A 26,145-nucleotide genomic window follows, 5' to 3' on the forward strand; every position below is an offset into this window, starting at 1 on the left:
TAAAATTGGCTTTTATACCAGTATAACGCAGGTTTGAGTCATGTTTGCAACATTCGGTTATTTAATGTTATTTAATGTTATTTTGAAAAAAAATAACAAAAATGGCACCAACCAGTTTCGAACTCGAGATCTACATGAATTGAACGGTAAACACTACCACTAGGCTGTCATTAATTCTTTTGTAAAGTTTTCATTTGTGTTGATATAATTATGTTTATTTGACGCATGCTCTGCACCCAGACATAGTTTCAAATACGGCTATAAAGACCTCTCATTCATTAATGTTTCGAAAACCCTAGTTTCCCAATACTCATCTCTTCTCTCCATCCAATTCGAAATACAGATTTATTGTTTCCCAAAAATCCCTAATTTCGCAATTTGTCCCAACAATGTCTTCTTCATCTGTTGCAAATTCAATGGCAGTCGAAATCCCAGAATGTGGTTGCAAAAATCCAATGAGGTTGTACATATCCAATTCAGGCGAAAATCCTAAGCGTAGATATTGGAAATGTCGAACTCATGGGGTAGGTTTGCTAACAGATCGTTTTATACTTGGTAGATCTATTTCGATCATGATTTAATTTGGTGAGTATAACATTTTGATGATTGAAATATAATTTTCAGGGAGCTCGAAGTTGTAATCTTTTCATATGGGATGATGAAATTGAAGGCCACCCTCCCTATGTGCGTCCAACTGCTAGTCCAAATGTTCGTGAATCACAAACTCAACCCAGTCGTGGTTGCACATGCTCAGAGTTGTTCAAAGATGTGGTTTCAATTGTTAAAGAAATTCAATTCAATAAGGGAGAGAAGATGAAGATGAAACTACAAAACGAGAGATCGACAGCAAAGATGTTTAGGAATTTGTTGATTTGTTCTTGGGTTATTTTCTTTTTTTATGTTAAAATGTTTACCTAATTAATGTAATTTTTTTTTTTTAATAACGATTCTAATCTCAGAAAAATATTGATGGATTGTTGTTTTTTCTCTTTTTTCTTTTTTGTTCCAACCGTGATAAGTGATAAGGAATAGGATTAGTTAGAGTGATTATAGGGTTGTGAATTGATTATTGTGTGTTCAACTTCCAAAACTGATAGGAATAGGATTGGTTAGAGTGATTATATGGTTGTGAATTGATTATTGTGTGTTTCAACTTCCAAAACTGAAAAACTAGTAATTATAGGGATAAGACATAGGATTGGTTAGCGTGATTATAGGATTGGTTAGCTGGATTATAGGATTTGTGGAGTGCTTATAGGGCTGCTGTGGAGTAATTATTGCGTGTTTCAACTTCTAAACATGAGTAAATTTGAAAAAAGCAAACCTATGTAACAAGCTTTATCTGGACATAAAGTTTTTCGATGGAATTCATTCATTATGGGTATCAAGTAATTATAGCTCTTAAACTTCCAAAACTGAATGAAATTCCAGTTTACTTAGTGTTTCATTAAATCAAATGTTTAACTCTTTGAAAACTAGTGGAACAAATGCCTCAACCACACAAAGGGTAAGCAAGCTAAATAATAACGACTTACGCCAAATAATAACGAATCACGCCATATGTATCGTAACTTAAACGATAATAATAAAACGAAACTTTTTAAAATAGAATTGAAATTGCATATGTCGACGAACACGTATGTGATCGTCAACTGATGTCTGGCTACTGATAAAAGTAGCATTTTTACAATTAAAAAGTTCAACAACTACTTAAAACAAACATAAGTACTTAACAAGAGCTAATTAAACAGTAGCAAACAGTTTGGACGAGGATATCAAACATTGATCCATCTGGGCATCAATTCAGCGGGTGCGAGGCTTCTGGCGCATCAATGAAACAACCATTAACTTATAAGGTGGTTTCAGAGAAAAGTGGAGGACGTCACCAACTTTAGGCCTGTGCACTTCAACAAAGTCATACCAACCATCTCCAATGTATCTCTGCGACGAGCGTCCCGGATCCAAAATAGCACATTCATATGTACGTTTCGTCTCTGCAGATCGCAAGTAAATGTCGCACTTGTCTTTTAGAGCACGCTTCACAACCCACGCAGGAATGTGCTGTACCAAATATACGATAATCAAGATTATTAGTCAGTAAGGCAAAGTAAATAACAAGTGATACATAATTGAGAATGCACCAAATGTGAACTAATACCAGTGTTTGTTTCCTCTTCAAATTCTGCATAGCTGGTGTAACTTGTGTTATCCATTCACAGATTTCATTCCTGTCCTTAATCACTCTTTGAGCAACATTGTTATCCACCCTCCTCTTACCAGCATTGTTAGCAACATTGTTAGCAGTCCTTTGAGCAACATTGTTAGCAGTCCTTTGAGCAACATTGTTAGCAACACTATTAGCAACCCTATTAGCATCCCTATTAGCATCCCTATTAGCAACCCTCCTCTCAAACCTCTGAGACCTCTGATAAACATTATCACCTTCGTCATCTGAACTTAACCATATTACGTCAACAGGCTCTGGTTTGACTGGGTTCATACTTACATTCCTAAATCAACATAAATAAACAACATCATCATATAGTTACCAGTGCATGAACACAGAACATAACCAATAATCACCAACAACGTCTGATAATGATAACATCGTTTACAAATAAGACAACACATTGGAAGTATAACATAGCATCAACGTTTCAGATCTTGGTAATTGAAGGTAAATAAACATCGTTTAAAAAAATAAAAAAAAAAATCTACTATCAAATCACTTTATCAACATGCAGATCTTGTTGAATGCATTTACTCTCAAATCACTTTATCATGTAACTAAGTCTTTATAAACAATAACGAAGCAATTCTCCTACTTAGGAATTTACTCATGAATGAACTTAATGAACTTAGTAGATACGAACAGTATCAATGAAACCAACGACAACAAAGAACACAAATAGGATGTAAATCGATAACAATAACGATGACAAAAAGTAAGAAGGACAAACCTTTGTCTGGACGAGGACGCCATTCGTTGTCGTTGCGCCGGTTGCTCCGTTTTTCCGCCTCGGACGCTTAACAAGAATGGTAAGGGTTTCACACGATGAAGTGGTTCCCTTTGTTGGAGAATGAAAAAGTTTTTTTAGGTTGCAATGATGAATGATATCTATTCCAACAAAAGGAAGCCTTTTTGGTTTCCACGCATATGTGGTGTGGTAATAGTACCTGTTTGGAAGAAAACTTTTTGGTTTCCACGCAGGTGTGTGTTTGTTTGTACTTAATTTTTTAAATTTTTAACGTGAATAGTAAAAATTTAAAAAAAAATTCAACATGGGAATTTAGGTTCTTTGACTTAACATTTGACCCTAATGCTAATGACTTAGATATTTACTCACCGGAGTAAAAACACGTGGATGACTTCGAAATCGGAGTAGTTCAATTTTTTTAGGTTCTTAGACTTAACATTTGACCCTAATGCTAATGACTTAGATATTTACTCACCGGAGTAAAACCACGTGAATAGTAAAAAAAATTCAACATGGGGTAAGACCGTTCTTTGACTTAACATTTGACCCTAATGCTAATGACTTAGATATTTACTCACCGGAGTAAAAACACGTGGATGACTTCGAAATCGGAGTAGTACAATTTTTTTAGGTTCTTAGACTTAACATTTGACCCTAATGCTAATGACTTAGATATTTACTCACCGGAGTAAAACCACGTGAATAGTAAAAAAAAATTCAACATGGGAATTTAGGTTCTTTGACTTAACATTTGACCCTAATGCTAATGACTTAGATATTTACTCACCGGAGTAAAAACACGTGGATGACTTCGAAATCGGAGTAGTTCAATTTTTTTAGGTTCTTAGACTTAACATTTGACCCTAATGCTAATGACTTAGATATTTACTCACCGGAGTAAAACCACGTGGATGACTTCGAAATCGGAGTAGTTCAATTTTTTTAGGTTCTTAGACTTAACATTTGACCCTAATGCTAATGACTTAGATATTTACTCACCGGAGTAAAACCACGTGAATAGTAAAAAAAATTCAACATGGGGTAAGACCGTTCTTAGACTTAACATTTGACCCTAATGCTAATGACTTAGATATTTACTCACCGGAGTAAAAACACGTGGATGACTTCGAAATCGGAGTAGTACAATTTTTTTAGGTTCTTAGACTTAACATTTGACCCTAATGCTAATGACTTAGATATTTACTCACCGGAGTAAAACCACGTGGATGACTTCGAAATCGGAGTAGTTCAATTTTTTTAGGTTCTTAGACTTAACATTTGACCCTAATGCTAATGACTTAGATATTTACTCACCGGAGTAAAACCACGTGAATAGTAAAAAAAATTCAACATGGGGTAAGACCGTTCTTAGACTTAACATTTCACCCTAATGCTAATGACTTAGATATTTACTCACCGGAGTAAAAACACGTGGATGACTTCGAAATCGGAGTAGTACAATTTTTTTAGGTTCTTAGACTTAACATTTGACCCTAATGCTAATGACTTAGATATTTACTCACCGGAGTAAAACCACGTGAATAGTAAAAAAAAATTCAACATGGGAATTTAGGTTCTTTGACTTAACATTTGACCCTAATGCTAATGACTTAGATATTTACTCACCGGAGTAAAAACACGTGGATGACTTCGAAATCGGAGTAGTTCAATTTTTTTAGGTTCTTAGACTTAACATTTGACCCTAATGCTAATGACTTAGATATTTACTCACCGGAGTAAAACCACGTGAATAGTAAAAAAAAATTCAACATGGGAATTTAGGTTCTTTGACTTAACATTTGACCCTAATGCTAATGACTTAGATATTTACTCACCGGAGTAAAAACACGTGGATGACTTCGAAATCGGAGTAGTTCAATTTTTTTAGGTTCTTAGACTTAACATTTGACCCTAATGCTAATGACTTAGATATTTACTCACCGGAGTAAAACCACGTGGATGACTTCGAAATCGGAGTAGTTCAATTTTTTTAGGTTCTTAGACTTAACATTTGACCCTAATGCTAATGACTTAGATATTTACTCACCGGAGTAAAACCACGTGAATAGTAAAAAAAATTCAACATGGGGTAAGACCGTTCTTAGACTTAACATTTGACCCTAATGCTAATGACTTAGATATTTACTCACCGGAGTAAAAACACGTGGATGACTTCGAAATCGGAGTAGTACAATTTTTTTAGGTTCTTAGACTTAACATTTGACCCTAATGCTAATGACTTAGATATTTACTCACCGGAGTAAAACCACGTGAATAGTAAAAAAAATTCAACATGGGAATTTAGGTTCTTTGACTTAACATTTGACCCTAATGCTAATGACTTAGATATTTACTCACCGGAGTAAAAACACGTGGATGACTTCGAAATCGGAGTAGTTCAATTTTTTTAGGTTCTTACACTTAACATTTGACCCTAATGCTAATGACTTAGATATTTACTCACCGGAGTAAAAACACGTGGATTACTTCGAAATCGGAGTAGTTCAATTTTTTAGGTTCTTTGACTTTAAATTTCAAACGACTAATTATTTTAAATTAAAAAAAATTCTTGTATTAAATTTCAATTTTAAATTAAACGAGTGATGTATCCAATGCAACAACTGCTAACGCGTTTACATCATCCAAGGTTCCATGTCTATTCGTTTTAATCGGATGGTCACTATTTTAGGAAGTCAGAAAGTAAACTATTTAATGTCAACCATTAGATGACATTAAATGTTGATCCTACGATCCAAAACATGTGTTGCATAACACTGTAAATGTTTGTAGACCCAAACCAATTAAACGATTCAAACGAGTAATTTGATACAGTGTTACTTCCCACTTTCCAGTACCAATCGTTTCATGGCGCCTTACCACAATTAATTTTGCTAACCAAAATCATCATTACAAACCATTATATTTCTTCTCCCGAGAAAGATAATTACCCAAAAATCTGTTCTTCCTCTTACCAAGACACTACCAGTCCCTTCATTTCTCCACTTTCTCACACGCCATTTTTTCTTCTTTTTTCCTTCTCCCTTCAACTTCCGGCCGTCTTACCAAACCCACTGCGACGATAATCAAGGGAAAAAAATGGTGGAAACTCTTGCCGATGTTCTTCGAAAGCCAGCAAGGGATTATTTTTTGACTGTTCATGTTGCAGGAGAGGTAAGTTTGGTACTATGTTTCGTTGATTTCTTCGTTTGGATCATATTTAAGTTAAACACAGTATAAATATGATTTTTTTAAAAATTGCATGATGTTCAAACCATAGATTAGAAAACAGAGCATGTTATATGTTGATTTATTTCGTTTTGAAACTGGGTCTAGATCTTACAATGATTTTGACAAGTTAGATTAAAAAAAATTAAAAAAACAGAGCATGTCACAAATCTTTGGCCAAAAAACAGAGCATGTTATGTGTGATGTTAATTTTATTTGTTTTCGTTTGATTTAGTGTTGGGTTATTGTTTTAAGGTACTATAAATTATGATTTGTTTCGGTTTGTAAATAACTATGAAGGTAACTATGATTTGTTTCGATTTATTCTCTAGGTCGAGGGCGAGGTTGAACGCAGTTTTTATGAAAACTGTAAGTCTGAGTTGGGAGAATTTTGGTTTCTGTTTGATTCCAAAGGTCTTCAACTCTGCGTAGAGTTCAACGATGATGATGATGTCCTTAGAATTACGGACGGTTGGATGACTATACGAGAACATTACAATTTTCAAGGTCATCATCCAATTCTCTTCAAATTTTTGGGGAACAGTCAGTTCCAGATCATTCCCAAAGAGGACCCAATTACACCTGATAAATTCCCTACTTGGCATACCCAATCACGAGCTCTCCGGAAAGCTGTTACCTTCGAAATTACTATGAAGGATGATCCTGAAATTGTTCCATATTTGGTTGGTATCTCAATCCAATTGTTTTTGATAATGTTTAAATTGATTATCCGAATTTGAGACAAATTGATGCTTATCAAATTTCTTTTATCTGTTGCAGATATTGCCAGACGATTTGGGGGAGTACTTGAGTGACACGATGTTGGATGAGATCTATATTATTGGAACAATCAGAGAAAAGCATAAGTGTGAGCTACAATATCAAATGGATCCGTTCGTGGTATCGATCATTAGGGGATGGAGGGAAGTTGTTGCCATTAACGGATTTAAAGTTGGAGACCGCCTACTATTCAACACATCTAACATATATGATGACCATACCTTTTATGTGAGGAGCTTAAATTGATATTTAAGTTGATTTCAAAGTTTGTAACTATTAGTATTTTGATTATATTTTGTGAAACTTGATGTTTGCCGGGTATCGTTTTAGAAAACTTGATGTTTGCCGATGATGTTGCATGTATTTTGGTAGTTTGTGATTATAATGACAATTGAAAAATTGTAATTTATTTTTAATTATTTAGTTTTCTTTTTTGATGTTATTTGAGTTATGAATTAGGAAGCACCGACACACCTTACATTACGCGTGTCCGTGTCAGACACGTGTCGGTGTCCTCGTCCGAAACCCACACCGACACTTATGAACTCATACAAATATAGCTCGGTGTATAATCACATACGACCAATAGCCCAACATAAGGCCATAGGTTAGTATCTTATTTAAAAAAAAACGAAGTAATGCAGATATTTTAAAAATAAATTAAGGTCAGAATTTGAAATTTAATAATTTTTTTTTAATTATAAATTTTTTTTGATGTTATTTGAGTTATGAATTAGGAAGCACCGACACACCTTACATTACGCGTGTCCGTGTCAGACACGTGTCGGTGTCCTCGTCCGAAACCCACACCGACACTTATGAACTCATACAAATATAGCTCGGTGTATAATCACATACGACCAATAGCCCAACATAAGGCCATAGGTTAGTATCTTATTTAAAAAAAAAACGAAGTAATGCAGATATTTTAAAAATAAATTAAGGTCAGAATTTGAAATTTAATAATTTTTTTTTAATTATTAAGTTTTTTTTGATGTTATTTGAGTTATGAATTAGGAAGCACCGACACACCTTACATTACGCGTGTCCGTCTCAGACACGTGTCGGTGTCCTCGTCCGAAACCCACACCGACACTTAGATATTTAATTCGTTTCCACCGGGTAAATACAGATTTATTGAATTCGAAACCGGAGTAGTTCAATTTTTTAGGTGCTTTGACTTAACATTTTACCCTAATGCTACTGACTTAGATATTTACTCCGTTTCCACCGGGTAAATACAAACCGTCCAGTACACACTTACCATTTTGTACGTTTTTTGCATGACCTAATAATCATAGACACAACCATTTAATCAGACGGTTATTAGTGGCCAAGTCACATAGTCACTCATTTAATCACAAAGTCAACAGTTTAATCATAACCCTTAGATCACAGACAATTTGGATCCAACGATAATTAATAGTTAGCACGTCCAGGGGTAAATGTTTGTTATATCTAACCAATTCAACGTTTCAGAGACACTGTTACTCGTTAATGGAGTACAAACTAACCGGTTCCTCTTCTTTTCGATGAAACAACACGCCAATTAATTTTACAAACCAATGTCATTATTACACACATTGGTAATCGAAACTCACTTAGCCAAAACCTTCTCTTTTCATCTGCCGAACCACCAACCTTACCAACAAAGGCCATTTCTCTTTTTCAGTTCATCCCCTCCGTTTCTCATCGATCTTACAAAAAATCTGTGAAAAAAATGGCCGAAAATGTTGTTGAAGTTATGCAGAGACCAGCACTAAGTTATTTTATGACGGTTCACGTGAAAGGAGAGGTATTTTTTCCTTATCCCTTCATCCATTGATTTTATGTTTTTTTGACATTATGTTATGTTTTCATGAGTAAAAAACAGAGCTTTTTGTGTCTCACACAATAGACTAAAAACAGAGCAATTTTGAAAGTTGAGGGCGAGTTCGAAACAGAGTTTTTATTTTTTTTTCCGTTGTAGACAATCGCATGAACATTTTACCCTGTATTGTTGTCTATACGACTGGAAAATTGATGAACCAATCGTAAAGTGTCTCTAGGACTGCAAAATTTACCAAACTGTTGTTATCTGTTAAGTAAAAATCATTACTGCAAAATTATGTTGGTCTTATATTGATTTGTTTTGTTAGACGATAATTACTACCAGATTTAAATCAGTTTCTATTGTCTATCAATTATGTAGGTCGAGGCCGAGGTCGAACGAGAGTTCTATAGAGAATACAAAAATGAACTGGGGAATGTTTGGCGCCTGTATGACTTCAACTACAATTCCAAATGTGTGATCTTTGAGGTTGAGTTCAGCAACTATGATGATGTACCCAAAATCACCAATGGTTGGATGACTTTAAGAACCTACTACGAATTCGATTCTCATCATCAGATTTTTTTCAAATACTTGGGAACAAATCAATTCCAGATCATTCCATCGTTTAACCGAATAACTCCGGACCAATTCCCTACTTGGCACAGCAAATCACGATCTCTCCGAAAAGCTGTTTCATTCACAATGACCATTACAGAGGATGCTGAAATTGATCCAGAATTGGTTGGTAATCAGTTCAGTTATTATAATTTTTTGTTTCACTTAATTACGATTTGCAAAATTATGATTATAACTTATGTTGTTTGATGCAGACGTTACCGAGGGAAATGGGGGAATACTTGTGGTACACAATGTTGGATGAGGTTACCATGATTGGAGCAAATGGAGAAAAATATAAGTGTTCGTTGCGTTATCAGAGGAACCCGTTCGTCGTTACGATTTGGAGGGGTTGGCCGGAGGTTGTGGGAATCAATGGATTTAAAGTTGGAGATCGTATACAATTCAATACATACAATATCTATGAGGACCATGCTATGACGGTGAGGAGCATAAGTTGATTTGAATGTGAAGTTATTAGTTTAATTGTAGTTTTATTGTTTGTTTACTTTAATTTGTGTTTACTGTAATTTGTGTGTCCCTGTACTATTCAGGATGACAAAGTTTGTGTAATGACATTTTATATTTTATTGCCTTTATATATCATATCGAACGTTATATATGCCAACGTAGTTTCATTGTCCTTATATTTGAAAACTATCGAATGTTTCCAACTTTTTATGTAATTTCAGTTGTCGGCGAAATTTAAGCCGTTAATTTTTTAATTTACAATAAAACTACTAAATATTTTAAATGACATACGAAATTGGACAAAATTATATTAAATTTTTTTTATATATTTGATACTAATTACGTAACACTAAAATAAACTTTGTTTTTATATTCGACAATTTATTATAAATTCACAATTTATACAAAAATAAACCAACGAGATACCATAACAGTAAAAAAATAAAAAAAAATATATATTTTTTTATTTAAAGCTTGACAACAAAACGTGATTCCTCCATTTACCTAATGAAAATTGAAGAGTTCATTATTTTTGAGTCACGCTAATCCATGTTACAATTTACATTGAGCACACAAAAACCTACCCTAATCATGTTTTACAAGCCACAAGCAAAATGTTTCAACTTCCAAAATAACCTACAACCTATTAACTCCTACTATTAACTCCAACCGTTCAGTTACCATTAATTTCGATTACAACACAAAGGAAGAAAGCAACTTAATTTTACTTCCTAGCTTCAGTTGCAATCCTAAACACCTGCTCCTCTTCTCAACTTCATATTCTTCAAAATGAGAAGACCTTCTCCTCCCAGGCCAAGTAGACGCACCAAACAAAAAATACCTGAAACAGATGCAACAAACAATACAGTTAAGATGACAACAAAGACTACCACTCACTCTATTGAAATTAGTAAGCATTACTCTGAGACTGAAACTCGCAAAGATAGCTTCGAAAAAAAGGTTATTGACCTATCATCCAGGTAATGTTTGCAGATATATTTTACCTATGGTTGTTGTCATTCCTCTTCCGTCTTATATTCTTCAACTTAGGGACTTTGGCAATGTATTTTGCTAATGAACCCTAATTTTACTTTCTTTTTATAAATCAGAACCATTTTTAACTATACTTTATTTTTTTAAATCAGAACCATTTTAAACTCTACAAATATGGACAAATTTTTTAGTTAAAAAATCTGCAAATACTTAGACAATACTTAAGTTTTGACTACAACCCAAAAGCTGTCACACACCACATACTAAGAGCAACACCCTGTGATAGTATGTTTACTGAATTTTTAGGTTTGGTATCGTATTTTTAATTAGTTTGTATCATACTACATTTTTAGGGTTTATAACGGGTTCATCTGGTTAGTTGTAGTTTTTTAGGTTTGTATGTACCACTAATGGTTTGTTCATCTGGTCCATAAGGGGTTCATATGGTTAGTTGTAGTTTTTTTGGGTTTGTATGTACCACTAATGGTTTGTTCAAATGGTTCATAAGGGGTTCATCTGGTTAGTTGTAGTTTTTTTAGGTTTGTATGTTCATCTGACTTTATTTGTTTGTGCAGTAAATACAATAGTAGCCGAAGGATCGATGAAAGCGACAACGAAACAGATTACGAGTCCACCGCCTCGACTCCTGAGATGGACCGTAAACGTCCGGTTAAAAAACGGGCAGAAACAACTAGAAAAATAACCAAGCCAATTTTTAATATGACCAAGGGAACAACATCTGCCCCACCAAAAATGAAGCCTAACGATGACGGAGAGGTTTTTATTGATGCATATCAGTTAGACAGGATTAGGAGGAATCTATTCTGTCAACCAGAACAAGATGATGACCATGATTTTAACTTAAACTTCCATCCAACAAGTGCGTTTGGATACGAGGGTGCCGACGTTCCTTTTTATATTCCTGAAGTAAGACTTAACTAATTTCATTTTTTTTAACTACAACAAAGCAAACCTTTATATGAATTTTATTTACTTACCACAGTTTTAATTTTATACCTATTTAATAACAGTGGATGCCAATGACGTTTCGACCGACTCAAAAAATGCAATTGAACGACATATGTACTTACACAGCTGCATACATCTTTATGAAAGATGATCATCAGCTACTGGGGTCAGTCTTTTTGTACCATATAATTCTGCATTTATAGTTGTTTATGACATTGCATTTCATAATAACTAACATTGCACACCAACTATTGTTTGTAGTGATGAGGTTCTGGTTAGAACTACATCAGGTGTCTTTGGAGATAGGAAAACACTTAAGTCTCTTATGCCTAGATGCCCTGTTGACCAAGAGGTTATATTTTTTTTTAATTACAATGTTCCATACAGAAGTTTAATATAATTTATATCTAATATCATTTATATTTATCTGTACAGATTCTTAATCTAGTAGTTGCCAGATCAAATTGGCTTCAGGATAAAATGGGCAAAACAAGGAGGGTTTGGTATATGCCTACGGATTTTGCGGTGATTGCCACTAACCCAACTATTAAATTTACATCTGTTAAGTATTAATTATTGACTTAAATTACATCTTTTTTTAAGCAATATGCTCTGGAATCCAAACAATCAGCTGATCAAGTTAGGGTAAAATATCAACATAACTTCCTGAAACCAAAAAGTCATGTTTCCAAGGTTAACATTTTACTTTACAACAATATCTGTTAAGTAGCTTTTGATAATTATGTTCGCATGACTAAATATTAGATTGTTTACAGATTTTTATCCCTATAAACGACGAAGGATCACACTGGTATCTACTGGTTGTTGATTTGTTGGATAGAAAACTTTTATGGTTGGACTCTATGCCTACTGAAGAAAGATATCATAACAGACGTCATTCCATAATGACAGTGGTATATATTTTTATCTATACTTTATTGTTACCTACTAAGTTTTACATTCAAATATATGCTTTTTTTTTTCAAAATTGGTTTTCCAATATTCTCAGGCTATATTTCTGGAGAAAATACTGCTTCATGATTCAATTGGTGTACTGGATCCTAAGTTGCATCAATATTTAATCACAAACTATAACCTTATTCAGCCTACTGGCCTCGCACATCAGCGACCAGGCTCGTACGTCTCATAAAACCCTTTTTATATTTTAAATTTATTGAACTTTACCTGTGAGTATAACACTTGCTTTGTAATGACTGCCTATAGAAACGACTGTGGAGTATGGGTGGCAAAATGGATGATTGAGTGTGCATTCATGAATGAGTATCAAAACGTAACTGTAAGTTAAACTAATGGTCATTATATATTATTTCTTATACTTTGTCCCTCTAATTATATTTCTAATTTAACTAACTGTTTTTATTACTGTAATCTCAGGTTGTTACAGCCACAAGGATGAAACTAGCTCTTTTTATCTGTCAATCAGCTAATAATGAGATGGTGAATGAACTCGTGTCGAGGGCTGCAAAACATTGGGATGTTCAGTGGAAGAAAAGGAAGGCGTTGGTTAAAGTTTGAAATTGTGTTCTATGGTGGTTAAGGCGTGAAACTTTGGGGCATTATGCTTGATTTGATTTTTAATTTGAATTTTGGGTTGTAATTTGGATAATTTGATATGTCTGTCGTGGTTTTCGATATTTGTGTCGACATTGGTTGTATTTTCAGTTTTTTCAAGTGTTTTGGCTGTTACGTTGGTTGCGTTCTATGTTTGATTTTCAATGTTATGTTTGGATATTATCTTGGATATAAACAGTACTTTGTCCAGTACTTGGGTTTGTGCTATACACATAACATTATTTTGCAAATTACTAGTACATTACTAATTTGGAACTACTAATTTTTTTGACACATTACGAGTACTCCAGCATAATTCAAAACTCACTAAGAAAAAGTTACATGAACACATACACACACACATAACATTTTTGGACTTTAAATATTAAACATACCTCTTTTGTCTGGCTAATGAAACCTAACGTTAGCTTTCACCTGCTCTCCTTCATCTCTAACTCTTCTATGGTGCATATTCATCCAAACTGTTTGAAATTAAAATGAAACATATGTTACTATCTAACAAAACAAGTCAATAAAAAGCAATCAATCACAAATTTATCATTGTATATAAATATGAATGTATACATTTGTTAAGATCGTGCATGTAAAATTGAACTCTATTACAAGGCATTATCTACGATATCATTGTATAACTCAAATTACAAAGCTTTAAGGTACATTGTATAACCTTGAATTGTAACACAATGCTTTACATTATTACTCAGCTTAAATATAGATCATTGTTGTATAAACTAGTTGAGCTTATCTCAATTTTACAGGCAACTATTTCCTATGCAACAATTTCCTATGCTAAGCCCTTCAACTTCAAACTTGTCAATTGTTTTCTCCGTTGTTTCCTTTCTATACTGAGAATATCAGACCATGCGTTTTCTCAGTAGAGAAATCATAGTTGACTTCACAACAGCAGCTATTCAAATGAAACACATACAAAGTGTTAACACAGTATCAACATGTAAATTTCCAATTCAAATCAAACACTACACATTCACTTTTGATTAAACTTTTCAATATAATATCTTCAAATTCAGAATTTAATCATTTGAAACATACAAACCCTAATCCCCAATTCCATAATTTTCTGGGTAACAACTACAATCATAGTCAATTTTAAATACAACCCTAATCCCCAATTCCATAATTTTCTGGGTAACAACTACAATCATAGTCAATTTTAAATACAACCCTAATCCCCAAATTGATCGTTTCTGGGTAACAAATCAATTTCGATTTTAAATACAAACCTAATTCCAAATCGATCGTTTTCTGGCTAACAATAAATACCCCAATTCAATGAAAATTAAAATAAAGATAATTTTGCGAACAACATATCTGTGACAGGACACGAGGACGTTGCAGTAATGCTTCAAACCAGTAGAACGACAATGGAAGAGTTACAATAAGATCGAACGGTCTATGAGGACAAAAAAGAATACGATGGAGAAGATGAAGTACAAAGATAACACGACGGAGAAGATGGAGAAGATGGAGGATGAAGAACAGGTGGAATTCAGGGATGAAGAAGAAAGAACAATACGATGGAGGATGAAGAATGGGTCGGCTTTAGGGTTTTCAATTACAAAATAAATTTTGTCAAATAAAACACATTGTAAATTTTTATCTAACTAATTTTAAATGACAATTAAAACTTGTTTTTATTTGTAAATTTGTAAATTATTCTAAATAATTGTTAAGTTTATGAGGGACTTGTGTGCAATAATTAAACTTTTCATTAAAAAGTCTTATCATGTACCTTCATTACAATGTAAAGCTGATGTGGCATCACTTAAAATTTTATTGGGCAATTCAATTGACCTCACTAAAGAGGCCATTTTACTGACCTCACCATAGAAGCCCCCAAATATAAAATGTGTATTGAAGTTGTATTTGAATTTCACGTTATTAAGGATGTATGCTTTTAGTTGGAACACTCTTATCTTGACCGGTAAATAAAATCATAAATATCATTAAAACTCAACATGCACTTAGTTCTAATTTTGGTGAAAACATGTTGGAGAATTTTACCTTGTTGCGGCGAAACTGCGTTATTATTAGGAACCTGCCGATGTTACAAAGCTCCTGATGTTGTTATAAGGAACCTGCCGATGTTACAAAGCTCCTGATGTTGTTATAAGGAATCTGCCAGCAAAATTATTGTTGCTCTGCTTCTTGTGTCTATGAAACAAACCTGCAAAGAAAGAATAGAAAACAAGAAGAACAATATTTGACGTGCTGAACGCACTGTCCTCAAGGATTTATCCGCGGTTAAGCGCAAACCCCCCAGGATTTAACAGACCCTTCTCAATGAGGTAACAGAACTGGCAAGAATGAATTTGTAACAGGTTGATGTTTAACTCAGAGACACAATATGTGAGGGAAAGAAATAATAAAACTGGTTTTTAAGAGTTGGTTTCACGCATCAGTATTTATTCTGTGTTTCTTATGTTCACTGATATGTGTATATATATATACATGGTCAAGCATAATTGGAACGTTGTAGTCTCCTAGAATTGTGGCAAAGAATCAGATTAGCAGTTCCTACTCATGAGAAAATATATTAACGTGCCTTGACCATGTAAAACAACACATGTATAGTATTTCTTTTGAAATATATATAATTGTTATTATAATGAAAACTATAATAATAATAATAATAATAATAATAATAATAATAATAATAATAATAATAATAACACAACAATCCCCCACATATTTCAAAAGTTGAATGAATATAATTTTCTCTGAGTTAACATCGTAGATGCATGCATCAAACTGGTGTAGCAGGCTATATGAACCAGTCTTAGACTGATAGTACTTAACACACAGTGACATTGGTGTAGCAAGCTATATGAACCAATGACACTTAGCGTATGTTAGCGGTCTATCAATCGCATTACACCCCCACAGTTCTTGCTGTTGCCGCTGTGTTGCGCGAATAGGCCGTGCGCGTGCCTGGTTTTATTCATGAGTTCTCTAGAGATTTCGCCAAGATCTCATACAAGCGGCCCCACTTGATACTCATATAGGTGCTTTCATCAAGTATATGCTGCAAATCATACACCACCCATAAGGGCTATGAAAATCATTAAAAGCTATGTCAGCTTATCCTCTCAATAATGCAGTATCTAGCACTTTCTCATTCACACCATAGGAAAAGGACCAAAACAAAAATTAGTTAATTAAATTTTTGGTGCTAGCAGATCTAACAAGTAACTTGTTCTTACCCATATGAACCTTATTCATGGGATCTCCAATCACAAAGGTTGGGTTCCTATCACTTGTTGATTTCAATTGGCTTAAGTCCCATTCCCCTCGATGTGTCACAAATAATTTTCCTCCCAAGGGGCTTTGTCAGAGGATCAGCTAAGTTCACTTCTGACTTCACATAATCGATCGATATTATTCCATCCTTTAACAGCTGTTTTACTACATTATGTCTCAATTGAATATGTCTATTTTTACCGTTGAACGATTTGTTCTTTGCAACGGCTATTGCTGATTGACAATCACAATGCATTGACACCGATGGAGTTGGTTTTATTCCTAAAGGAATACTAGCTAATAGGTTTCTTAACCACTCAGCCTCACTACCAGCCAATTCCAGAGCAATAAACTCTGATTCCATAGTTGATCTAGCAATTATAGATTGTTTGACTGATCTCCATGCAATAGCACCTCCACCGAGTGTAAATACATAACCACTAGTAGATTTTGTCTCATCTGAATCAGAGATCCAGTTAGCATCACTGTATCCTTCTAATACAGCGGGAAATCCACTATACTTTATACCATAATTCATGGTACCTCTCAAATATTTCAAAACTCTAGCAAGTGCCTCCCAGTGATCCTGATTAGGACTATGTGTATATCTACTCAATCTACCTACTGCATATGCAATATCGGGTCGCGAGAAATTCATCAAATGCAGTAAGCTCCCTAAAATTTGGGCATATTGAGTTTGATTGACAGAATCACCTCTATTCTTTTTTAATTGAGAGTTAACATCATAAGGGGTACTCACTGACTTACAATCATAATAATTAAACTTTTTAAGAAGTTTCTCAACATAATGTTCTTGAGATAGTATTATACTACCATCCTTCCTTATGATTTTAACTCCCAAAATTACACTTGCCTCTCCCATATCTTTCATATCAAATTTAGAAGCAAGAAAGGACTTGGTTCTAATCACAATATCATTACAAGTACCAAAGATAAGCATGTCATCAACATATAAGCATATAATGACACATTCTTTGTTCACAGATTTAGTGTATACACATTTATCAACTTCAATAGATAAAAAACCATCACTAATCAAAACTTGATTAAATTTCTCATGCCATTGCTTTGGTGCTTGTTTTAAACCATATAATGATTTAAGAAGTTTACACACTTTATTTTCTTGGCCAGAAACTACACATCCTTCGGGTTGTGACATATAAATTTCTTCTTCTAAATCACCATTTAAAATGGCTGTTTTAACATCCATCTGATGAATAACTAGTTTATAAATAGAAGCAAGAGCTATTAAAACACGAATTGATGCAATTCTGGTTACCGGAGCAAAAGTATCAAAATAATCAATATTTTGTTTTTGAGTAAAACCTTTAGCTACTAATCTAGCTTTATATTTTTCAATAGAACCATCCGGTAAATATTTTTTCTTAAAAATCCATTTGCAACCAATGACTTTTGCTCCTTTAGGTAAGTCAGATAAAATCCAAGTATGGTTTCTAGTAATTGAATCCATTTCAATTTTAATAGCTTCTTTCCAAAATTTTGCATCAGAAGAAGAAATTGCTTCATAAAAATTTTTAGGTTCATCATCAACAAGATATGTATAAAAGTCACTTCCGAAGGATGTCTCTTTTCTTTGTCTTTTACTTCTTCTTAAATCATTACATGAATTTTCACTTGCAATTTCTAAAGAAGGTTGCTGAACAACACTTTCATTTTTAAGAGGGAAAAGATTTTCCAAAAATTCTGCATTTTTAGTTTCAATAATAATGTTACAAGAAAGCACATCACTTTTGAGAACAAGAAATCTATATGCAGCACTATGTTCAGCATAACCAATAAATAAACAATCAGAGGTCTTAGAACCTATTTTTCTCTTTTTAGGATCAGGTAACATCACTTTAGCTAAGCACCCCCACACTTTCAAATATTTTAGATTCGGTTTATAACCTTTCCACAACTCATAGGGTGTTTTTCCAGTTTTCTTGTGAGGAATTCTATTTTGAACAAAACACGCGGTTAACAAAGCTTCCCCCCAAAGGTTGTTCGGTGCATAGGAACTAACTAGCATAGCATTCATCATTTCTTTTAATGTCCTATTTTTTCTTTCGGCTACTCCATTTGATTCAGGAGAATAAGGGGGAGTTACTTCATGAATTATTCCTTCTTTCTCACAAAAATCATTAAAAGAAATGTACTCTCCTCCTCTATCGGATCTAACTCTTTTAATTTTTCTACTCAATTGATTTTCTACCTCAGCTTTGTATAAAAGAAATTTATCAAATGCTTCATCTTTATGTTTCAACAAATAAACTTTAGTGAATCTAGAAAAATCATCTATGAATGTTATATAATATTTATTGCCTCCTCTAGACATAGTTTGTTTCAAATCTCCTAGATCAGTATGTATTAAACTAAGAGGTTCAGTTTCACGTTGCACATTTTTGCATTTCTTCTTAGTTAACTTTGCTTCCAAACAAATATCACATTTATCAAATTGCTTATTTTTTTAAAGTAATCAAACCAAGAGTATGCAATTTAATAACATAGGAGGAACTAATATGTCCTAATCTAGCATGCCATATATCATAGGAGTCAATCAAATAAGCAGAAGAAGAAACATTATTATTAATAACTTCAGAAATGTTGAGTACAAAGAGACCCTGATCACAATAACCTTTTCCCACAAAAACATTATTTTTTGTCATTACAATCTTGTCAGACTCAAATGACACTTTAACCCCACCCTTGCTCAATAGAGCCACAGAAATTAAATTTGTTCTAATTTCAGGCACATGCAGCACTTCAGTCAAAGCCAAGGTTTTTCCTGATGTGAGCTTAAGCATGACTTTTCCTTTTCCTTGAACAGCCACAGTACGAGAGTCACCAAGATAAACTTGTTCTTCTCCTTCCCCTACAACAGTGTAGGAGGTGAACGCATCTTTGCTAGCACAGATATGTCTGGTAGCTCCGGAGTCTATGACCCACTTACTCACATCGGTCACAATATTCGCTTGAGAAATGACCGCAGCAATGATATCATCATCATCATCATCTCCTTTAGCCAGGTTTGCCCTTGGCTTCGGAGGATTGTCATTCCTCTTGCGATATCTACACATAGCTGCATGATGGTTTGGCTTACCGCAAACATAACAATTTCCTCTTTTCTTAAAGGAGGTGGGGTTAGAAACACCAGAAATATAATTACGATTATTGTGATCAGGTTTACTCTCAGACTTTTGATCATACCTTGATTTTTGAGACTTACGGTGAGATTTGTTCTGAACCAGATTTGCTTTTGAAGCTAATGCTTTCACCTTTGCAGCCTTGCTCTCTTTCCTGTTGGTATCCTCAATAATGATGTGCGTAATCAAGTCAGCCAGAGGTAACTGCTTTTGTTTGTGTTTGAGCTGATTCTTGTAATCTTTCCACGATTCCGGAAGTTTTTCTATGAGGATCCCAGCAATAAACGCATCTGGAAGAGTGATGTTTTCAATTTTCAAATCCTCCACTAGATTGTGATATTCATTAATTTGTGCCTTGATGTCCTTCTCTTCGACCATTTCCCACCGATAATAATTACCGATGACAAATTTCTGTTTTCCAGCATCTTCAGCAGTATACTTGGTAGCCATTGAATCCCATATCTCCTTTGCTTCTTTATATGAACAATAGACATCAAACAAATCATTAGATAGAGTACTCAATATTGTGCTTCGACATACCCGGTTTGCATGTGTCCATTGTTCAGTAACTTCTTCTGTTGCGGTTGATGCCGGTTTTGACTCGGTAAGGGCATTAGTGACTGCATACATGTCGAGGATGGAGTGTACACGTTCCTTCCACCTACGGAAGTTCTTACCATCAAATTCTTCAATTTTTGTAACGTCGGGAAACTGTTTTGCGTAGTTGACGGTTGGAACGAGAACGACTTGTTGATTTGAAGCGCCGCCATTGTTGTTGTTGTTGTTGTTGTTGCTGGTTTCTTCAGCCATAATAAATCCTTGAGATTGTTGGAGAATTTTACCTTGTTGCGGCGAAACTGCGTTATTATTAGGAACCTGCCGATGTTACAAAGCTCCTGATGTTGTTATAAGGAACCTGCCGATGTTACAAAGCTCCTGATGTTGTTATAAGGAATCTGCCAGCAAAATTATTGTTGCTCTGCTTCTTGTGTCTATGAAACAAACCTGCAAAGAAAGAATAGAAAACAAGAAGAACAATATTTGACGTGCTGAACGCACTGTCCTCAAGGATTTATCCGCGGTTAAGCGCAAACCCCCCAGGATTTAACAGACCCTTCTCAATGAGGTAACAGAACTGGCAAGAATGAATTTGTAACAGGTTGATGTTTAACTCAGAGACACAATATGTGAGGGAAAGAAATAATAAAACTGGTTTTTAAGAGTTGGTTTCACGCATCAGTATTTATTCTGTGTTTCTTATGTTCACTGATATGTGTATATATATATACATGGTCAAGCATAATTGGAACGTTGTAGTCTCCTAGAATTGTGGCAAAGAATCAGATTAGCAGTTCCTACTCATGAGAAAATATATTAACGTGCCTTGACCATGTAAAACAACACATGTATAGTATTTCTTTTGAAATATATATAATTGTTATTATAATGAAAACTATAATAATAATAATAATAATAATAATAATAATAATAATAATAATAATAATAATAATAATAATAATAACACAACAAAACATTCATCCAAGCTAATAATATTAACGATATCAATTGAGTTAGGATTTATAGACATTGAGCACTCTCATCTTATAAGCTAACTTTTTAGCGTGAGTCTAAATTGGGGTTATCAGGACCAATGTTTCGGGCTCTCCATTATCTTTCTTTGGGCGAGTGGTATGCATTTTCATGGTGCTTGTTTTTCCAATTATAAAGCGTGGCTAAACGATCTTAATCACATATATATTACATTAAGTTGTGTTTACCTTATATTTTCAAACAAAATTTTCTTTTATTGACTCTAATTTTTCATTTTGAAAATTTGGTATTCGGTCCAACGGCTAACTAATTCAAAATATCTAATTTCACCGTTTACTTGTGAGAGTTCATTTAAAGCTAGCGCAAAGTTCTGTATGAACTAACCCACCAAAATTGACACCATAAAAAATCAAACATGAGATATTAAGATGAACACATTCTAAAGTCTCAAGCTGAGATCACTAAACTCAAGTGAGTGTTATTGACTATGATTAACCAAAGTCTTTTAAGATACTCATAAGAGATCAAAATTCTATACTATGAGAAAATTATGCACCAAGACAATCAATACATTCAGAGCAGTTAAATAAATAAATATCATAGGATTCAAATTACTACTTGTGCACTTGCCTCTAATTGCATTTTAGCTTAAACAGGTAGTTGGGATATATTTTTTAAAAAACTTGGTATCTGACCCTAGAACTAACTGATCCAATGAGATTAAAGTAGTTGGGTTATATTGATGCTATGAAAAGGACAAATATAGTAAAAGAGCATGTAAGTTGTAGCCTTGTAGGGCAGGGCACAAGCCAGGGAGTGCTTGGCAGGTTTGATCTAACATTTTCATGTAGCATTCAACCAAAAAGAGTCAAAATGATCATGTATTTTAGTGAAGATGCTTTCTGTTATTTTAATATTATGATTTTATTGCTATGATTTTGTTGAAATTTTTTATAGTTGTTCGCCGTTATTTACTTATATAATAATATATTTAACGTGTATGGATACATTGATCACAAATGCAAGAATTTTAGCAATATTATATAATTATAATGAGAAAAAAAAAAGGCAAGCAACTATGAAAAAAGTCAGATGAAGTTTGCTCAATTTCACATTTGTTAGGACTTAAAAGAAATGAAAAGATCTAAACTCAATTGTACTACTACATATTTGAGTTTAAAATTGTTCAAGATTGGATAAATTGGGAAATAAGAGATTGGAAGAAAAAAATATTATTTCTCACTAAATTACAGGATAATTCATTTCATAAAAGTGAAATGTAAAATACCTCTCTGAAATTGTAGCTCAATTGGTAGTGGGAATGACCGAATAGATTGAACATGTACTTTATCTCAGGGTTAGTCCCGATATTTTAGAGGCCCCGAACAAATAATAAAAAATGGACCCCTAATAAAAAAATACAATTTTAGTTTGATTTATAATTTTTATGGTGGTATTATTGATGGTCATTTGTTGAAACCTGATCTATTTAAATAAAACAAACCAAAAAACGACATTTAATAAAAACACATAAATCATTAATCTTGATCGATCTCAATAGCATATCAAACGATTTTAGATTTTTATAAAATTTAACATAGATGATCTATACTATATAAACTTTCAATCTAACGGTGGATTTTGTAAAATTTATATTCGTTAAAGCGTTATTGAACGGTGTAACATTACTCAAATGTTACACCGGTGTAATTTGATCCCTCCAAAATTAGGAGGCCCGGGGTTGTGGGACTGCTTGCCCTGCCTCTGGGCCGGCCCTGCTTCCCCATGGTACATGGTTCGATTTACACGGAAGAAGAAAACTCCACTAGAGAGAGGGGTGAGAAGATCGTGATGTATAGTGTCGGACCGCCTACTATACGTGAGGTGTAAGGCCCGGACTGTTACATTTGGGAGGAGATGGACCCAGATTGGATGTTGTGATTACATTACAGGTAGGTATTCCCTCCGTGACACTATATAAACATAAAACTCCTTTTTAGGTTCATTGCTTTATTAATGAATTTGGTCTAAACAATGAACCTAGAAAGATGTTTTTTGTTTATATAGTGTCACGGAGGGAGTATGAATTATGTGCTTAAGTGGGAGGCATTTTGCCTTATTTCTCAAAATTCAGGGGGAATTTTGTATTTAATTAGTAAATTTAAGGAGGCTTTTGACAACAAGTTATGAATTTTAGGCTTTGTTTGGTTTGAAGGAAAAAAAGTGGAAGGAAAAAAAATTACGGAAATCGATGGACGAACTTAAATTTACTATAGTCCAAGTTCATTTATCAATTTCCGTAATTTTTTTTTACTTTCCCTTTTATTTCACAAAATCAAACACACTCTTAGAGAATAATTTGATTAGCGGAACTTACAATTGCAACAACATGGCCCATAAATTTGAAACTTACAATTAAGAACCCATCATTTTGAAACTAGAATGACTTAAATGGAGGAACGAAATCGAGTAAAAGGGATAAAATGAAATCGGAAAGAAAAAAATGAGAAAACAAAAATTATGGTCCAATTACTTTTGGAAGTGGTTATGAAAAGAAAATTAGAGTTCTTATAACATGCGCAACAGAGCTTTTCAAGTTTAAGTACTTAACTGTGTCTTACGTATACATATCACTAATAACTCTATATCTTATCAATAATTCTACATCTTTATAAGTAGGCATCATAAAAATATATTATAACGAGGAGAGAGAATATACCTATTTGAGAAGTGGTACCTATTAGGTATTCAATGAGTATTGCTCCAATGGTAGTATCTAATAAGTAACTATATAAGAGCATCCACAATGGAGATACTCATTTTTGAGTATTGGACCTCACGTGTACACATCACTTATTTATAATTTTTTAATAATAGTACATAATAAGTACTCAATCTCTCCAACCCAAACCTCTTAAAAAGTTCTAAATGGGTCCACCAATAACACATTCTACCAATAACTATACATCATTATAAATGAGACTCACAAAAACAAAATAAGTACCACTTATTATTATAGAACCAGTACCTATTAGGTACTGTTTGTGTATTGCTCCAATGAAAGTACCTATCTATTAGGTACTAGTACTTAAAAAAATAAGTACCCACCATTAGAGATGGTCTCAGTAGCTAATAGGTACTACCATTGGAGATGGTCTTAGATTCACCGGTGAAAGATGAACTTCTTATTTCTTTCACCTTCTCGTGATTTGAAGAAATAATCTCACCACCCATCATGTTGGAAAGGAGAAGAATGGACAAGAAAAACATCATTAAAGTTATGAAGAAAACTCTCATATAAAGAAAGATGAAGATTACCATTGAAATTTTATATTTGTTACAAATTTCGGTCAAATACCCGCTATGACATGACTATTCACTCAAAATAGTCCCTATGATGTAGTCTAGACGACAATTGTCACATTTGCAATTAATGTCCTTGTCATCACAACATGCAGAACAAACGAAGTCAGAGAGTATTTGATAGGCGTTGTACAAATTAATGGGTGTATTTGACAATTTTCAAAATGAAAGAAAATATGAGAGGATTCAAATCGATTAATTTTTATTGGGATTTTTTTTAGTAATTATTATTGGAATTGAAATATTCTCCATTCGTTTTTGTCAAAAGATTTCATTTCACGAGGCGGCATTCCACCTTCGAATTTCGAAAGCGCAAAAAAGCTGAAAAACTCCAACGCGCCAAAAACTCCAAAAATCACAAGCGCCCTTTTTAAAAAACAAAAATAAAAATATATCCACGTCATCGATCCGTTTTCACTTCATTCTGACATCTCAACCGTACCTTACCCTCCCATCAACGGCTCAAAACCCCCCATCGCAACTCCCCCGGATCCACTCATTCTCCTCAACCTCTATAAATAAACAACACACCAATTAATCTTCATCACAGAAAAATCAATCTTATCACAAACAAATCAATTTTCTTCTCTGAATTTGAAAATGTCAGGTCGTGGAAAAGGTGGAAAGGGATTAGGAAAGGGAGGAGCAAAACGACATCGTAAGGTACTTCGCGATAACATTCAAGGAATAACAAAGCCAGCGATTCGTCGTCTTGCTCGTAGAGGTGGAGTGAAACGTATCAGTGGTTTGATATATGAAGAGACACGTGGCGTGTTGAAGATATTTTTGGAGAATGTGATTCGTGATGCTGTTACTTATACTGAACATGCTAGGAGAAAGACTGTTACTGCTATGGATGTTGTTTATGCTTTGAAGAGACAAGGAAGGACTCTTTATGGATTTGGTGGTTAGGGTTAGGGTTAGGATTAGGGTTTCTTTTTGTTTATGGTTGTAATTGCTGTTTAATTTGGGATTAATATGATAATGTAACAAAAGAGATTAATTTGATAATGAATTAATGATAATGTTACAACCAATTCAGTATTGCTTCTCTATTTTATTTCAACTGTTAAATTTGATTTTGTTTATTTGTTTTAATTTTAATTTTTATCTGCAAGAATTGTTCATGTGTTAGTTGTTGTATGTTTGGATTGAATGTGAAATTTCTAGAATCATACTAAGATTCTACATAATCTGTTCTTTTGAGATTTATCAAGATCTGTTTTATTGTGATTTTGCTGAAGATACTTTTTCTATTGATTGATTCACAATTGTTGCAAAATTATGAACTCTGAAAGATCAATTTTTAGTTCTATAAAGATTTCATAAATTGCATTGAATCCATTAAAATTCATATTTGTTATATGTTGTG

At 33.7% G+C, this 26,145-nt stretch overlaps 3 protein-coding genes and 1 long non-coding RNA gene across 4 annotated transcripts; 2 read left to right on the forward strand and 2 right to left on the reverse strand.

Annotated features, from left to right (window-relative positions):
• Positions 1-1,803: 1,803 nt before the first annotated feature.
• LOC123922214 lies at positions 1,804-3,115 on the reverse strand. The gene is made up of 3 exons (XM_045974956.1): positions 2,961-3,115; positions 2,159-2,510; positions 1,804-2,061 (listed from the first exon to the last, which is right to left on the reverse strand). Exons 1-3 carry the CDS (start codon positions 2,981-2,983, stop codon positions 1,804-1,806), a joined length of 633 nt encoding a protein of 210 aa, XP_045830912.1. The 5' UTR covers positions 2,984-3,115.
• A 5,588-nt stretch (positions 3,116-8,703) lies between these two features.
• Positions 8,704-9,872, forward strand: LOC123922215. Its single transcript, XM_045974957.1, has 3 exons — positions 8,704-8,778; positions 9,175-9,537; positions 9,627-9,872. Exons 1-3 carry the CDS (start codon positions 8,704-8,706, stop codon positions 9,870-9,872), a joined length of 684 nt encoding a protein of 227 aa, XP_045830913.1.
• A 4,077-nt stretch (positions 9,873-13,949) lies between these two features.
• On the reverse strand, positions 13,950-15,282 carry LOC123924195. The gene is made up of 2 exons (XR_006814643.1): positions 15,188-15,282; positions 13,950-14,344 (listed from the first exon to the last, which is right to left on the reverse strand). It is a non-coding gene; the product is annotated as an uncharacterized LOC123924195 (long non-coding RNA).
• Positions 15,283-25,301: 10,019 nt separating this feature from the next.
• LOC123924196 (histone H4) lies at positions 25,302-25,810 on the forward strand. The gene has a single exon (XM_045977004.1). The coding sequence runs from the start codon at positions 25,374-25,376 to the stop codon at positions 25,683-25,685; it is 312 nt and encodes a 103-aa protein (XP_045832960.1). The 5' UTR covers positions 25,302-25,373; the 3' UTR covers positions 25,686-25,810.
• Positions 25,811-26,145: the final 335 nt, after the last annotated feature.

Source organism: Trifolium pratense, linkage group LG4 (genome assembly GCF_020283565.1).
Source record: "Trifolium pratense cultivar HEN17-A07 linkage group LG4, ARS_RC_1.1, whole genome shotgun sequence".
NCBI classification, from domain to species: Eukaryota; Viridiplantae; Streptophyta; class Magnoliopsida; order Fabales; family Fabaceae; genus Trifolium; species Trifolium pratense.

Bases quoted from the DNA above. Each gene is read 5' to 3' on its own strand.
- LOC123924196 (XM_045977004.1), top strand. From the start codon at position 25,374: ATGTCAGGTCGTGGAAAAGGTGGAAAGGGATTAGGAAAGGGAGGAGCA.
- LOC123922215 (XM_045974957.1), top strand. From the start codon at position 8,704: ATGGCCGAAAATGTTGTTGAAGTTATGCAGAGACCAGCACTAAGTTAT. The intron at 8,779-9,174 runs GTATTTTTTCCT...TCAATTATGTAG, and splicing joins CGGTTCACGTGAAAGGAGAG to GTCGAGGCCGAGGTCGAACG. The intron at 9,538-9,626 runs GTTGGTAATCAG...TGTTTGATGCAG, and splicing joins CTGAAATTGATCCAGAATTG to ACGTTACCGAGGGAAATGGG.
- LOC123922214 (XM_045974956.1), bottom strand. From the start codon at position 2,983: ATGGCGTCCTCGTCCAGACAAAG. The intron at 2,511-2,960 runs GTTTGTCCTTCT...ATGTTGATTTAG, and splicing joins GCGTCCTCGTCCAGACAAAG to GAATGTAAGTATGAACCCAG. The intron at 2,062-2,158 runs GTATTAGTTCAC...TATTTGGTACAG, and splicing joins TGAAGAGGAAACAAACACTG to CACATTCCTGCGTGGGTTGT.